Consider the following 17586-nt stretch of genomic DNA (forward strand, 5'->3'; position numbering starts at 1 on the left):
TTTTAAGTGAGTGGAATGAAAGTTTTTGAGCCACCTCAGGCATTAGGCATTGTGATGAAAGGACCAAAGCTGCCTTGAGAGTTTACATCCGTAATCTCCTCAGCTAGGTATTATTTTACATTAAATACCAATGACCAACATAGAACTGCATTCCACTCCAAGGGCATAACTAGAGGGGAGTAGCCCTGCGATTGCTGGCCGCCCAGAGCTATAGCTGCCCAACTACTCCTAACCATCCCTTCCTCCAATACAGGAGACTTTAGATCTGGGACCATATGCAGTTATTTTTTTTCTTCCGAGTTTACTCCCAGGAGATAATTTTTCAGCCTCTATTTAAAAGGGGCACTATGGCGAAAAATAGTAAAATTTAAAATATGTGCAAACATATACAAATAAGAAGTACGTTTTTTCCAGAGTAAAATGGGCCATAAATTACTTTTTTTATATGTTGCTGTCACTCACTTACAGTAGGTAGTAAAAATCTGAGAGAAGCAACAGGTTTTGGACTAGTCCATCTCTTCACGGGGGATTCTCAGGAATTTATTTATTTTCAAAAGCAGTTAGTGAATGGCAGTTGCTCTGTCCAACTGCCAAAAAAACTGTGTAGTGAGCAGGGAAGCTGGCCAGCATCATTATTTAAATTACATTTTTAGGGAATATCTTTATAAAGAAAAAAAGCCTTGTTGAGAACTCCTTATGAAGAAATGGACTAGTCCAAAACATGTCGCTTCTGTCAGATTTCTACTACGTACTGTAAGTGACGGCAACATAGGAGAAAAGTAATTTATGGCTCATTTTACTTTAAAAAAAAGTGTACTTCTTATTTGTCTATGTTTGCACATATTTTACATTTTTCGCCATAGTGCTCCTTTAAAACAACTTTTCAGTACTGTGCAGTGTGCAATTGAAAAAGTGCCAAAAAGTAGTTGAAAAAAATTCTAGCAAGAATATTTTGAGTGTTTTCTTGCTTGTTGACAGTTTAAAAGGCATTTTAATGACAAGTTTGAAAATATCACCTAGGAGAAAACTCAGGAGAAAAGGTAAATTGCATATGGGCCCAGGTGTTTTTGTGGCTACACTTGTTATGGGTGTGAAGATCATGATGGTCACACTTGTTTTATGACCCTTGTGAGATGGGCCCCTGGGCCATGAAGGGCACCAAGGGGAGGCAAGGGAAGGGGTGTGAACAGGGGGAACCCATCAACATCTTACCTGGGGATGGGGGGGGGGGGGCGGGAATTGTAGTTACGCCACTGCTCCACGCCTACAAATATTTATGCTTTTTTTGTTTCTCTTGAAAGCATCCATAAGGAGGTGTAATCTTTGTAAATCCATTTCTTTATGACATCTAGTTGTTGATATTTTCAAGAGCTCATTTTCATTTAACACTTATCACTCGTTACTACTAACCAGACACATGATTTGTGTTATTGTGAAATCAGATTTACCTATGACAAAATACATTCACCCATCCTTAGCTATGACATCACCGACTGCCTCAAAAAAGTGGTCAAAATGCTCTGCCTAATCTCTTGCTTCTCTTTAAAAGTCGGTTATCGGGGTCGTGTGCCTAAAAATATGTACCAAGATATATCTGTATATATTAAGCTTGTACGCGTTCCCTATTTTACAAACAAAACAATAGAAATTAAAGAAAAAAATAAAAATATTACATTATGTCTCAAAGATATTTTTTCCCTTTTTCTCTTTTTTCCTTTTTTTCTTTTCTTTTTTTCTTTTTCTTTTTTTTTTTTTTTTAGCTTCAAGACTAGTTAATGATATTTATGCGTAAGAATACTAATGTTATCTAGTTTTTCTTTTTTTCCTTTTAATATATACAATCCTCGTGCATATTTTTTTTCCCTTCTTCTGAAGAACCCTGCAAATTACTCTCTTTTACACTCTTACCCTTTTTCTCTTCTGTATTTCTCAAAAATCAGCCTGGAATGCAGAGCAATTTCACTACCTTTTATGACGTAGCAGGTGATGTCATTACTGGAGGCAGGGATAGTCAACTTTCCCTCGACCTACTCCCCTCCTGCACTGATGGAGCTATATTCGGCAATGGAGGTCGCGACTCATCTATGGTAAGTCCTCCCAAATTTACTCTGTCTTTAATAATAATCATATCTAATAACCTTAAAGGAAACACGAGGTGAAAATAAACTGATCAGATAAACATTTGTACCTGTCCTCCTTCTCTTAAAAATGACTTTTTTTTAGATACCCAACAGTTTTATTTTATATTTAAATCTATTTTTTTTTTAGTTTTTAATGTTTAAATGTCTCTCCTAATTGAAGTATGCCAGAGCTAAAAATCTATGAACTATTGATCCTTTTTATCTCTTTTCTGCTCTCAGAAGCCATTTTCTGCCATGAAAGGGTTTTATGGCTGTAATTCCTTATCAGTAAGGGTTACACTATAGTCAAACCCAGCCCCGACCCAGACAGAAGCTGTCAGTTGCATACCTGAATATTAACTTTTTTGGGCAGAAAAAGACAAAAAAGGATTACAGCCTAGTTATTTGTATGCTTGGTACTGTACATACACATGTCTATCTCATCACCTCACATGACACTTCCTGTATCCTTTAAGTACATCTCTTTTTTTTCTTTCCTAAGAATTCGTTAACTTCTTGTGTCTGATGTGATTCTTTATTTGACCTTGCTTCTATTCTAAACACAGCTTAGGGTGAAGGATTTTTAGCCAAAGTATGGAATCGCGGATATGTCTCATTTAGTTTGTACTTTATATATCTGGGAATTAGAATTAATGGCGGTTGCATTGTCTTCGTTTGGCAGCGGCCCTTATACTTTGGCTCTTTGTGTATTCCGTAGAATTTTCGAAAAGTCTGTTTTGGATCTTTTCTCTTCTTTTGCTGCCTCCTGGGTACCTATTAAACCTGTCAAGATGTCAGAGATATTGCACAAAAGGGCAAAGATGGGTCATGTGAAGGTTGTAGGCCTGCGGGGAATTCTACTTCACTTCTTTTTTTTTTTTGTTGTGTTAAACCCTTTGCCACATCAGTGTGTGTCCTGTGATTTTACAAAGATTGTCGGCAAGAGGCAATAAGGCCTAGTACATAAATCAAAGCAAAGGAGCATGATCACAACCTTTTCAATAGAATGTTCATCATCCTGATTGATGGGAGACTGTCAGTTCTGCAGCCCAAAGTCAAACTTCTGCGAACAAGGACATTTCATGCTTAGGAATCTCAAATAAAAATAGTTACACACACTTATCCTCCTGCTTTGTACGGGCTCTTTCCAATAATCAAAAAGTTTAAAGTGAACTTACATTTTTTTGTATATTTTTTTATTAAGGAAACTCTGAAGTCTCTTTTTATTTACCTTATTTTGTCATAAAATCCTCTTCAGCATTAATGCCCAAGTGGAATTGCCACATCCCCGTGGCAGATGAGTGATTTATTAGTGAGAAATAGACCTGCAAAGTTCCACGACTTTGCAGGTTGCAGATTATGCTGCCCTGGAGAGGCAGAGCTTTGAGCTGTAGCTCTGCCTCTCCACAATCTCCACCTCCTCCCCGCCCCTCTCAGTGGAAGAAGACTGAGAGGGGCGAGGAGACGCTGCAATCGGTAGAGATTGATTGTGGAGGAGGCAGAGCTACAGCTCAAAGCTTTGCCTCTTCAAGGAAGTAAAGCCCTTTGAGCCCTGGAGATTCATTGCGGAGAGGCAGAGCTACAGCTCAAAGCTCTGCCTCTCCAGGGCAGCATAATCTGCGACCTGCAAAGTCGTGAAAATTTGCAGGTCTATTTATCACTTATAAATCACTCATCTGCTGCAGGGATTCGATGATTCCACTTGGGCATTAATACTGAAGAGGATTGTTTAACAAAATAAGTTAAATTTAGTGAATTTAGTGTATAAATGTGTACTAGCGGAAATCTGCATTTCCAAGCGGAATTCGGAAAACAGAATTCTGTGAATATCCGATTTACTGCAACTCGTTAATTTTAACCCAATCACAGAACTCGGAAGCATCGGACCAATCAAAGAATGCAGAATTTTTCTGAAAAATTTTAATTGTAGACCAATCACAAGATTGGAATGATTTTCCAATTTGTTGGGAATTGGACTTGGGCATTTCCGACCATCCCTACTAGCGAGCAACTGCCTCCGAGGTTTTCATGGAGCATTTAAGAGCTATCTGTGCACCACATGCCATCCTGAATAGGGCATTACATTTTGTGTTTTTCAGAGTCAGTGGGTAATCACAAGGCATAACTACAAATCATGGGGCCCCCCATCAAGACTTTGATGGGGTCCCCAAATGTTCCCACGGTTTCCCTTGCCTACACCTGGTGACCCCTACAGCCTAAGAGCCCATCTTGTGAAGGTCATAAAACATTTGTGAACATTGTAATAATCATATCTATATGAGTATGGCCACAAAAAAACCTGATCTGAAGGATGGACCTCTTTATCAGAGGGAGGGAAGTAGTAGTTGGGGCCCCCTTACAGCTCTGGGTCCCCCTGCAGTTTCAGAGGCTGCTCCCCTTTAGTTACACAGCTTTAGTTACACAGCTCAGCCCCTGCGTACATAAGTGAAGTAGCCATGTTCCCCAGATAACAGAATTAATCTGATCTGAGGTCTGAGTGACAGAGAGACTCGGGAGCAGTCATAGCAGTGCAGCACAAGAGCAGGCACTGTGCCCATGGTGTTGTGGCGCCCATGACTTGAGCCATGTCTGTTCCCCTTTAGATACGCCTCTGACACAGCTAGACAGTCACAATGTTAAGCAGAAATTGGTTTGTGGTGACTGTAGGTAGCCACTATGGTAATCTGGGAAGATTCCTGGGTGTTAGAAGAAATTGCCTTGTAGTAATGGATGAAGAAAGCATCCAAAGGATTACTGAACAACCTGGTGTTAACAGAAGACATAATGGTTTGTCTTGAATTTATCTTTGTTTCTATTAAAGGTATATTTTGCAGGTGCAGACTTAAAGCTTACCTGAAATGACATGTGACCTGACATATAGGCCTTATAGACTTTCCAGGACTCATCGTGAGCAGATACGATATACCAGGAGTGCAGGAGTTTATATATTTACAGATAAAGCATGTCTACAATAAGCAGTTCCCACAAACCCCAATAACTATACGCCAAAATACTATTGTTGAACTGATCAAAGATGGTCCAGTCAGACGTCATATAAGGATAATCTACAAAACTCTCCTAGAACACAACGCAATAGAAATAACTAACACCTCCGGGCTTAAATGGGAGACAGAAGGGGTAGAGATGGCTGATGAGGACTGGGAAGATGCCCTAATGATGGTTCAAAAAACTTTGTAATGTGTAAGGGAACGTATGACACAATTTGATATGTACATCAGGCCTAGTTGAGATCTGATAGAATATGTACATTTAATTCCAGTACCATGGACGAGTGCCCCCAGTCCTGAGCCACCTCCCCATATTTTTATCGCCTTGTATGGAAATGCTCTGTTCTGGTTGACTACTGGAAGCAGGTCACCAGTGGGCTGCCCATGAATAGTGAGCCTTTGCTATGCCATACAAAATGGAGACATGAGTGCCACACTCAAAACCCTTTTTTTGGAGGTCCTATTCATGGCACGGCAGGAGGTGGTGTGTAGATGGCTAGCACCCTCACTGCCCTTTCTGGTCAACTGAGTGGACAATACTCTACCGTACAAGAAACTTACATACATCCCCAGAGGGGCAATTGTGAAATTCCACTTGATATGGAACAAGTGGAAGGACCATTGATCCTACACTAGGTCCCATTAAACGGGTATCATATGAAACTAGAGGTGGCTTGTGCCACATAGAGGTTGTACTATGTATGGTGATGTGCTGAATACTGTTCAAAGTTATTCTTGACTTGCCAGATATAGCCAATATAAGGCACATTTACTAGATCACAAAATCAAATATATCTTCTCTAAAGCTGTAATTGTATAGACAGGGGCGTAACAATAGACCCTCCAAGAGATGCAGCCGCAAGGGGGCCCAGAATCCCCAGGCCCCAGGCCCAGGCCCCATCCTGAGAGACTGACAACTAAGGGCAAGGAGAGAAAAAAAAAACTTTCTGCTCTCTGCACAATTGTTCTAATGACTGAATCTGTTCAGCCACTGAAAAGGAATGATACAAAGTTTTGCAGACAGAGATTTGTAGACAGTCCCTATTCAGTGTGCAGGGGTAGGGGGACCCCCATCCAAAGTTTTGCAGGAGGGCCCAGTAATTTCTAGTTACGCCCCTGTGTATAGACAAGTATGTATGCTGCAATATGTCACTTCCATTAAAACAAGTATGTCGAGCACTAGGAGGAAACCCTCCAAGTAGCTATAAACAATTTGTACACCAAACTGTTCGCTTGCAATAATATATATATACTGTTGTAAAAGGATTGGCTTTATTTTCACCAATAAAGGCAGTGTTTTGTTTTAAACAAGGAGTTTTGAATCAGGGTGATATGGAGGCATCGTCAAAGGAGAGCACGTGCTTATGGTTATGATTATCCGAAATATGAATGTACTATGTATCACTGTGTTTTGGAAAAAATAAAATGTTAATACAGCTGTGGCCTTTAACGCCATTAGAGTGTCACAGCATTTTTGTTGTTTGAAGGGCGTGTGTGCCTCATTGGGCCATGCCCGGGTCAAGGATCCCCAGAGCAGGGCGTAGCTAAGGCGAAAGGGGGCATGACCTTGGGCTGGGCCAGAGGTGACCAAGCCTGGAATCCATAGGTTTACAAAGTGTTGATAAAAGAGGGAGTGCCCTGGGCGGCCAGGGTGCAAGATAAGCAGGAGGAGGCTGGAAACAGCCTTTTTTCAGACATGAGCAAATCAGTCCCACCCTTCCTCCCCTTACCATTGCTGATCGAGTTATGGCACATAACAGATGGGTGTTGGGGTACACAACATTTTGCCAATAAATGGTATCATCCTGATTCAAAACTCCTTGCTTTTACTGATGGCTAATACGGTACAACACTCTACTTGTTTTAAACAAAAAACAGGATGTGAAGAGGACCTGTATTGCCAATGCAGGCATTGTATTATGCTATGCTCCCGCTCTGCAGGGCCGCCCACCAGCTCCATTCCATGATGGCAGGGGTCATGGGGGATTTTGTTATTCCCTTGCTCTGTTTGTAGCAGCTAGCATGTCATCCAGAACCCAAAAAGGCCAGTTATTCTCTGGGGAATGTGTTGTTTTTTTTTTAATTAGTGAATTGTTTTTTGTTTCTGTTGCATCACTATTGAAATTGAATTCCTTGTGCCAGGAATTACTTACCGGGGCTCTGTGGAAGGTCAATTCGGCAAATCTCTTTCTCTTATTCCCATTGTTTTATTAGATTAAATGCTCTTTAACAGACCCGCATGGACGCCTGATGCTTATAAAGTATTCCGAGGAACCAAAACAGATAAATGCAAATTGAATTTTGTGCAGAGATAGGAGAGGCAAATTGAGCAGTGAGTAAATGGTAATAAATATATGTATGACAATGGTGATGGCAGGTGTTGTATTTAATTTAGATAGGGCAAGTACAGATACAGCAGGCGTATGTTCCCGTGGAATGATCAAACAATGGTGGGAAATAGCCATTAAAGTAGAATTCTAGCCAACTTATTTTTTCTCTGTTTCATTTTAAACACATTGTGGGCAGAAATGAGCTGCTAATTGGTTTTCTTTGCAGCCTGGTTTCTCGTTCAGGTCATTTTATATTGTATCTTGTTGTCAGGAATAATTATTACATTTAAACATGAACCAAGGTGAACTGAATCAATTGGAGACCAAGACTGCAGCAGAGAGAGAAGTCCTGTCCTAAATCAGAATAAAAGAGTTTTCTTAAAGCAAACATGAAGCGAAAATAAACTTATGAGATGATGAAGCTAAGAAATAGAACATTGGTAGGAAAGAAAAGAGTCTCATAGGCCCAGTGCACACCAAAACCGCTAGCAGATCCACAATACGCTAGCGGTTTTGGGAGCTGATTTCAGAGCAATTCTAGGTATGTTTAGAGAGGTTTTCTAAACATGCCTAGCGGTTTTGGGTGCGTTTTTGTGTAGCAGATTACACATATTGTTACAGTAAAGCTGTTACTGAACAGGAGGAGGCACGTTTGTGGTTTGCTACAAACCTCAAACCGCCGGTGTGCACCATCCCATTGAAATACATTAGCCAAGCGTATTTACTTATGGATGCGGCCGGCGGATCGCACTATCTATGCAAAATAGCTTCTCTGAGCTAATATGCTGGGGATACACAGGTGTTTCTAATGCTTAAAAACATTGTTAAAGCATTTTAAAGGGCACTTCCAGTTTGTCTATCCGGATATCCGCGGATAATGCGTCCGGATATCCGAGTTCACGCGGAAATCTAAAAGGTCGGATTCGGATAGCCGAATCGGATCCGAATAGCTGGATATCCGGATCAATTCGGATTTTATAAAATACTATCCGAGCATCCCTGCTTTTCATGCGCAAATGTGCGCGCAAACCATTGTGCACGTGTGTTGCGATTGAAAAGTATAGCGATCGAGTGATAACTTTTATCGCGCGTACGGCGTTGCGCTTTACGTGATTTTCATGTGTTAATTACGGAACTTCATGTGTTAAGCAGGACTGGTACTGAAATCAGCAATAGTGCTAGGCTGATCGCGCGCAAAGTTTCAAGCGGATTACATGATGTGCTGTGTGCACAGTGATATCTCGTGATACTGATGTTTATCATGGTGTCCATGGTGGGCTAGATTACCTTTGTAGAAGTGTCCTGGAACTATTCCTTGTCCTCAACGTTCCAGCACTGTCAGCCGCCAAAAATCCTGCTAGGCTCCAGGTTCATAACAATACTGTGAGAGCCTCGCGCAGGCACAGTAGATGCTTTTGTTCAGGCTCAGGCAGAAATAGCCGACCCTGATCAGATCCACTCTACTGCGCAGCCGTAGACACCCGCATCTGCTCAGTAGAGCAGATCTGATTGGGCTCGGCTATTTTTGCCTGAGCCTAAATGAAAACCACCACTGTGCCTGCGCGAGCAGTGGTGGGCTGAAATTTTGCATGTGCAAAATTACGCATCATAATTGTAATGCGAAATTTCAGAGCAAATTGTAATGAATTTCGTATGTAATAGTAGTATTTCAAAATTTTGCGTAATTTTTCACATAATTTTCATGACATTTTTCATAGTTTTATGCCGAATTTAGAGGTTAATAGCAAAGCCACCATACATGCTATTGCTACCAAAATTGCTACATATGTTAACCAGAATAATGGGTATAAGTCACAAAAAGAATTTTGCAAAACAACCTTGTAGTTTTTGAGAAACATGATTTTAAAAATGCAAAGAAAAATGTTTTTTAAACTAATTTTTCTAAGTTTCAAAACCATTTTAACTTGCATTTTTAAAATTAAGTTTCTCAAAAACTACAAGTTTTTTTTTTCAAAATTCTTTTTTTGCTATGTACCCACGATTCTCCTTAACATATGTAGCAATTCTGGTGTCAATAGCATGTAAGGAGGCATTGCTATTCACTGCTAAAGTTGGCAAGAAATTACACGAAATTTTGCAAAATTTTGCAAAATTTTATGAAAAATTACGAATGACTACATGAAAACGATTGAATTTGCAAATCGTAAATATGTATAAGCGTAATTACGAAAATGTATACAAAATTTAACAAAATCGTAATTTGTTGATTACGAACATCACTATGCGCGAGGCTCTCACAGGATTGTTATGATCCTGGAGCCTGGCAGGATTTAAGGAGGCTGACATCGCTGTAACAACGGGATGGAGGAAGATGCAGGAATTCTCATTAGGATCCAGAGGCTTTCCCCTCCCAGGTAAGTACCCCCCAGAGGCTCTTTATTTTTCTTACAGTGTCTCTTTTAGAGTGGCCACTAACGATTCAATCTTTTTCATCCAATCTTACCAAATCTATGTAGTAGAAGAGTAAACTGAGTGAAAATATTGAATAGATACTATAGGCCAGGGGTGCCCAACTGCCCATTAGGTAGGACTTCATGGTAGATTCCGACCCCACTACATTTTCCATTATGTACAGTATATACAATTGTGCTCCTAAAATAATACATGGGTAGATCATTTTGACTTCCTAATTTTTAAAGTAGTTCACAAGCCAAAAAAGTGTAGGCACCAGTGCTATAAGCAGTCCCTTATATTACATAGAAATTGTAAGATCGGATGAAAAAGATTGGATCGTTGGTGGCCACCCTTAAAGGACTTACGAGGCGAATTTTAGAAAAAATGTTAGTTACCTTATTGCAATATCAGACCTCAGGGCAGACGATCAGTGCTTCCCCTGTCAGTTTCAGGCGCTCTGTTATCTAAATCCAGGATTCATTACAGGCCCCGACCCTCTGCAGGGTCGCCTGAACTGATGAGATATTGCTTTAAACAGCAATGTGAGTTACACTCGTGGCCACCACATAGCGGCTCCCTCCCCCGCTGTGAGCCGCTGCTAGGAGGGAGCCGCTGCTAGGAGGGAGCCGCTGCTATAGTAGGCAGCCCTACATCACCAGCGGTTCTTTGTTATCCGCACTCCGGTTCACCAGCGGCTCCTCAGTGACTCTCTGCTCAATATGATCTTCAGTGACCGCATGTCCAGAATTCCTCCTCAAAAGGGGGTAGATGTGCTGGCTGCTCGGCGGGTGGGGGAAGGAAGGCCGCGACGTGTGAATGGATGATACCGGCAGGGTTGCCTACTATAGCAGCGGCTCCCTCCTAGCAGCGGCTCCCTCCTAGCAGCGGCTCACAGCGGGGGAGGGAGCCGCTATGTGGCGGCCAGGAGTGTAACTCACATTGCTGTTTAAAGCGGCAATTCTTATCTCATCAGTTCAGGCGACCCTGCAGAGGGTCGGGGCCTGTAATGAATCCTGGATTTAGATAACAGAGCGCCTGAAACTGACAGGGGAAGCACTGATCGTCTGCCCTGAGGTCTGATATTGCAATAAGGTAACTAACATTTTTTCTAAAATTCGCCTCGTAAGTCCTTTAAGGTGGCCACACACCAAATAATTAAACAATCCAATTTTTCACCAATTTGATACTTTTGATTGGTTGTCCTGAAAAATCGAGAGCTTTTATTTATTTTTTGATTGATAAATCTGATCAAATTTCCTTTTTTGTTTTCGTGTTGGAAATGTCAGACCAACTTTCACAAGAATTGTATGGGGTGTGATGGATTGTCAATTATTTTGTGTACAATTCTAATCAATTTTTTTCTGAGCTTTCAATTATTTTATTCATGATTGGGGAAAAAATGAACATATGTGTGTGGTACATTGGTCAGAGTTTTAAATATGTTACAATCAGTCAGAAAAAATTGATTGCTATTCTTTAATTGAACAAAGGTGGCCACTAATGATCCAATCTTTTTCATCCATTTTTACCATATCTATGTAGTAGAAGGGTAAATTGAGTGAATATACTGAATGGATACTTTATGCAGATACCATATATTACATAGAAATGGTAAGATTGGATGAAAAAGATTGGATCGTTAGTGGCCACCATTAGTCTTTCTGTGTCCCCAGTAGAGTACAGAGTCCTCAACGACACATATCACTGAATCAGTAAGTAAAGGGTAATTTCTCCAATCAAGACAATGACAGTAGAGAGTATTTTGTAAAAGTGTCTTCCCTCTTCCCCGTTCGATTCAAAATCTAATTTAAAGAGCTGGTTGGAGTTCTGCTTTTATCCTCACCTGCTTCTCCATTGACCAAGCTGCTCGGCGACATGGGAAGATAGATTTAAGAAAAACAAATATGCAAGTTCTAATCCTCACCAACTTTAGTTGTTTTGACAGCTGCTGTTTATTTTGTCTCTTAGGGAAAAAATGCTTCCAGATCACATTAATTGGTAAATAGAATGATTTTGATGAGAATTGTTCAGACTCTAGGCAGTGTGTACTATTATGGTGTTCTGGGACAAGAGATTACACTTCCATTCTGATAGAAAATTGCCTTAGTTAGTTGTGCTCACTCACCAGTGACAGCAGCATTATCGGGTTATAAAGTGACTGTCATTGTCATTGATGGGGCAAGATGGAGACAGCTTCCTATCAGAGCAGGGGTGCAGCCAGTTCCTAGGTAACAGCCCTCTCCACTGGCACTTTACTTGATAGCAGGGATGGTCGTAGTCAGCCAACTTCGCTACGCTGGAACTAAGCGTAATTTTACGCAATTACGCTTCGCCAAACTACGGCTTCGAAATCAAATATTCCCTTGGTATGCATTTCGTAGACTGTGCGTTAAAATATGCAATTACGCGTAGTGCTAAGAGTAGTGTATGCGGATGCTTATGCCCGTATGCAGAACATTTTACGCATTCATTTCTCTTTAATTGCTTATACCTGGAAGTCTTCTATGCGTACATTCCCCTTTCCATTGTGTAAATTTGTAAGCATACAAACGCACGCGGAAAATTAGACGCGAGTAACGTAGACAAAGGTTGAAGCCGGCACCATCAAGATAACGTATATGCTCTTTTATTGAATCATCATCGATGTGATCTGTCACACAAATGCAACGTTTCGGGAACAACCCTTTCTCAAGCAGGTAACAGATTGATTAGACATACAAAATTGGTACAAGGTATATATACATATACTCCACCCACATTCAACCAATCACACAGCCTGAACACAACAGGCGAATCCCAGGTCCTGTTACAACATGCGGACCTGATGGAGAACTAGTAAGAGAAGAAGGAACCAATAGAAGCAACATGAACTCACCCCCATGGTATCAGCTATGAAAACGCCGCTTCACCGCAGCAGCGAGGTCGCCAGCCGCCATCTGCGGGAAGGAACCGCCCAAACGGGCGGACCAAACACCCACATTGGTGCGCGGCGGGGGGCGACGTCACGCGCACAGCCAAGCCTCGGCTGCGCGCTAGTGGGGCAAAGCATGAAGCGCAAGAGCGGACTTCCGCATGGCAAACAGTGTGCACATGCGTCCGCCACTCAAGCATCCCAGCGTCACCCCAAGGCGCCACCCCCCCCCGCCGCGTAACCATGGCAACGGACGCCAGAGCCGCCGCAGCAGCGGGAACACAGCTAATAGAGCATGGAGACGGCTGGTGCTGGCAGAAATGAATAAACAAATGGTTATAACAATATTGCAACATTAATACAAATTCCATAAGAGCCCAAGAATATGTACTAAAAAAATATAATAATGAAAAAAGGAGGGGAATGAATATAAGTCACCTCTGCCATATTGGTCACAGCGCCAATCAAGAAACATCAATGAACTAAATCATAACAACGGTGTCAGGTCATATTCTCTATTAAGGCCCCTAGGATGAAGACAATCAAGTGTCCTAATCCAATAGGCCTCCCTAGACAGCAATTTTTTAATTCTACTGCCACCTCTAGTCATGGGTGGAATGCCTTCAATGACCTGGCATCGAAGCTGATTGACGCCGTGACCACACAGGGCGAAGTGAGCTGGAACAACCTGATCAATAAGTTTATTGCGGATTGCTGACTTGTGAGAGGAGAGTCTCACTTTAAATTTAGAGGTAGTTTGACCAACATAAATAAGGCCACAAGGGCACTTTAACAAATAAACTACATATTGAGAATCGCAATTATAGCATCCCTGAATGGGATACTGTCTACCTGAGTGAGGGTGAACAAAAAAGGGGGACCTAATGATGGAGTGGCAATGTACACAGTTGAGGCAGGGGAATGTCCCCTTGCGGGTGGTGCGTTCTGGAGGTCTAACGAGAGTTCTCATCTCGGCATGGACTAATCTGTCCCGCAGAGTGGGAGCTCGTTTGTATGAAAATAATGGAGGGTTTTGAAATTCATGAATGGTGGGGAACGAGTGCGACAGCAGTTGCCAGTGTCTTTTGATAATCCTACTAATGGGATCACTGAATACATTAAACTGTGAAACAAATGGCAATCTGCTGCCCACACTCCTCCTCATCCGTAAAGATCCAGACCGACCACTTACCTCTCTGCGCGCACCCGCCACTACATCACGAGGATACTGTCGTGCCAGAAATTTCTCAGACATTTCATCCAACCGGGACTGAAGTAAGTCCCCATCTCCCACTATACGGCTGACTCTTGTAAATTGACTTTTAGGAATGGCACATTTTGTGCTCTTGGGATGGAAGCTGTCAAAAGATAAAATTGAATTACGATCTGTAGGTTTTACAAATAAATCAGTATGTAGGGCCCCATCTCTCAGAGTGACCAGAGTGTCTAAAAAACTGACACTCCTAGTATCACTATGAATAGTGAGACGTATTGTCGCACATTGTTGATGAAGGTGAGAGACAAGCTCATCAAGGGTCGAACGGGGCCCCGCCCACACGCAAAATATGTCGTCAATATATCTAAGCCAAATTTTGGCATATTTTTGAAAAACATAATTAGTATACACAAAGCTCTCTTCATAGACATTCATATATATGTTTGCGTAGGACGGGGCCACGTTCGACCCCATAGCTGTACCACGGACCTGTAAGTAAAATTGATTGTTAAATACAAAATAATTCCACTTGAGTACAATTTCCAGTAAGTTAATCAAAAATTGGACCTGGACATCAGAAAAATCTGAGGCTACAAACAACATATGTCGGACGGCCTCTACACCTCCATCATGAGGGATGGAGGTGTAGAGGCTCTCAACGTCCATGGTGACCAATAGACTTCCCTCAGGAATCTCAGTAAGGGAGGAAATAGTATCTAAGAACATGGTGGTGTCCCTAAGATAGGACTTTTGTGACAAAACATATGGCCGAAGAATATAATCAAGGTATTTAGCTAACGGAGATAATACTGAATCGATCCCAGATACTATGGGACGGCCTGGGGGATGTTGTAAATTTTTATGAATTTTGGGACACAGGTACAAAAGTGGTGTCCTAGGGTGTTCGATCTGCAGAAATTTGGCTAATGGGTCGTCAACAATTTTCTCCTGTAGAGCCACATTCAGTAGATCCCGGATACGTTTTTGAATATCCGGAAGGGGGTCGCAGGGTAGTGGCTGGTAGGTGCTAGAGTCACCCAACTGACGTAATGCCTCTGACATATAGTCTCCAACGTCCATCACTACCACTGCTCCCCCTTTATCCGCAGGTTTAATGATGATAGATTCATTAAGTTGAAGTTCCCGTAAAGCTTGACGTTCATCATTAGAAAGATTATGTACAACATGTATTCCCGAGTTGCCATCTCTAAAAAGTTTGTCTATATCTGCTGTAACGTTGTTAATATAGTTGTCAATAGCCGGGCAAGATGCAGGGTTGAAAGTGTTTTTACTTCGCAAGGTGGATCCTCCTAGTGATAGTGTAGAATCATCTCGGTCACCAGATGCTGGTAAAAATCGAGGTACACTAAAGAAGTGTTTTAATTTAATGCCTCTGAAAAATCTCTGAAGTTCAAGGTCCAATTGAAAACGATCTGGCCAGTGGGTGGGGGCAAACGCGAGTAACGTATTCGTAGATACGTAGATAATACACGTTAACTACACATAGTCAGCATAGGCTTTGCATAGCGGTAAGCTTAGTTTTTAAACTTCACCTGCGAACTACGATGCGTAAATTCGCACTGGCGTAGTTTCTGCTCATCCCTGCTTGATAGTGTTCATGGCTTTAGGTACGGATCTTCAAGTTTAGATTTATACTTTTTCTGCCCATAAGCCAAGTATGTTGTGGTTCCCCTTCCATGAGCAACAGCACCCCTCTTATTCTATGTGCAGCCCCCTCTTCCATGTGTAACACCCATGTACTGTCGTGCCTATCTTTCATGAACAGCTCCCTTGAGCATCAGTCCCCTTTTTTCACGTATTGCTCAACATTTGCAGCTTTGTCTTACATATGTAGCAACCCATATTCCATGCTCAGGTGCCCCCTTAGGCTGTAGCTGCCCAAGACCTGGGCCTCTGTTGCCTTTCTAGAAATCCAGGCCCTGCTAATATCTTAATATCATTGAATTAGATACAGGCCCTTATTCAATTCACTTTTTCTCCTAGGAGATAGTTTCCATCTGTTTAAAATAACTTTTTAGTGCTCTGCAATTGAAGAAAGTGTAAAAAATTAGGTAATTTCTTGCATGCAGGTGATGTAAAAGGCATAAGGTGTGAAAATATCATTCTGGAGAAAACGTAGGGGAAAAAGGGAATTGAATGAGGTTCAGAATCAGAGCCGGGACAAGGTCCTCCAGCACCCAAAGCTGAGACACCAGAGTGCGCCCCTCCATCCCTCCCACCCCAGCCGTCGCACACTGATTGCTATCAGACTAAGAGGCACCCCAGGGCCCCCAACACCTTCATTTCAAGTTATCTGGCTTGCAGTCACTGCTATTAGTGGTGCTCAGCAAAATTTCGGATATCCGAACTACCCAGAGAATCCAAACTTTTTCCACAATGCGAACTTTGAATAGCAATTCGGATATTTTTTTTACAATCCGAATAGACTATCCGAGCAAACTCTGAAATCCGAAATCCGGGCGGATAGTTAGTTCAGATATCTGAGCAGAAGCCAAAATTACCTTCAATGGCAAAAAGAGAGAAAGAGAGGGAGAGGGAGAGAGAGAGACTTTTGGAAGCATTTTAAGTCATTTTCAGGTCACCTCCGGTTTTCTATCCGGATATAACCAAATCCGGCTGGATATTGGGTTTGGATATCCGAGGAGAGAAAGAGACCCCCGAAAGGAGTTTTTTGCCATTTGAAGAGACTTCTGGAAGCATTTTAAGCCATTTTCAAGTCACTTCCGGTTTTCTATCCGGATATCCGAATCCGGTCGGATATTGGGTTCGGATATGCGAGTTTACTCGGATACCAAAACGTTCGGATTCGGATACCCAATTCGGATCCGGATATCTGGGTATCCAAATCCAAATCAATTTGGATTTTAAAAAGGGATATCCGAGCCCCCTGACTGCTATGTATCCCATTTTTTTATTTCTCTTTGCTTCAAACACAGTAGGGGAATGATAGCTGAGTGAGTCGCGCACCCACTCCTACATTGTGCCCTGAGGCTGGAGCCTCTCTCACCTCTGCCTCGGCCCGGCTCTGTTTAGAATATCTGGATCGGTGGCACAACTCGAAAAATCGTGATTTCCTCTTGAGACCATGCTAATTCCTACAACGTATCTTTATTATGATCTGTCATTAACCCTACTTCCCTACTTTAACCTGTTAGCTTTACATATTCTCAATAGATAACCCTTGCCTAACTCTAACCTAACACTTACCAAAAGTACCTCGCTCTGACCAAGGTCCCATCATGCCAACTGGGGTAGATGGCTTTGATAATTGCAGTGATGCCACTCTGCGTCCAATCAAACAGCATCAAAAACCACAGATCTTCAGCATCCTAATGCCATGTTCTGCTAAGGGTCTCAGCAGGGCTCTCATTAGTGCTTATATGCATATTAGTACATTAAAGGTGACGATTTTATTTAATTATCTTTTGTAGTATAAAGGATGCATAGTTTTGCAGATGAGCAGAATTATGTCTTTGGTAAAAATTCAAGGCTTGTATAATCAGAGGCGACTTCAAAAGATTAAATGAAGAATTCTGTTACGTTGGATTCCGAGATTGAATACTAA

General features: G+C 41.8%; 1 protein-coding gene across 17 annotated transcripts in view; it reads left to right on the forward strand.

Annotated features, from left to right (window-relative positions):
• CTNNA2 (catenin alpha 2) overlaps positions 1–17586 on the forward strand; it is a 3078224-nt gene that overhangs the window by 2949422 nt on the left and 111216 nt on the right. For 16 of the 17 annotated variants that reach the window (XM_068274961.1, XM_068274945.1, XM_068274955.1 and 13 more), the window contains one exon: positions 1941–2087. The exons of the other annotated variant lie outside the window; for it this stretch is intronic. In XM_068274961.1, coding sequence (XP_068131062.1) covers positions 1941–2087 — 147 coding nt within the window. The remainder of the gene's footprint in view (positions 1–1940; positions 2088–17586) is intronic. 17 annotated transcript variants of the gene reach the window in all.

Source organism: Hyperolius riggenbachi, chromosome 1 (assembly GCF_040937935.1).
Source record: "Hyperolius riggenbachi isolate aHypRig1 chromosome 1, aHypRig1.pri, whole genome shotgun sequence".
NCBI lineage: Eukaryota > Metazoa > Chordata > Amphibia > Anura > Hyperoliidae > Hyperolius > Hyperolius riggenbachi.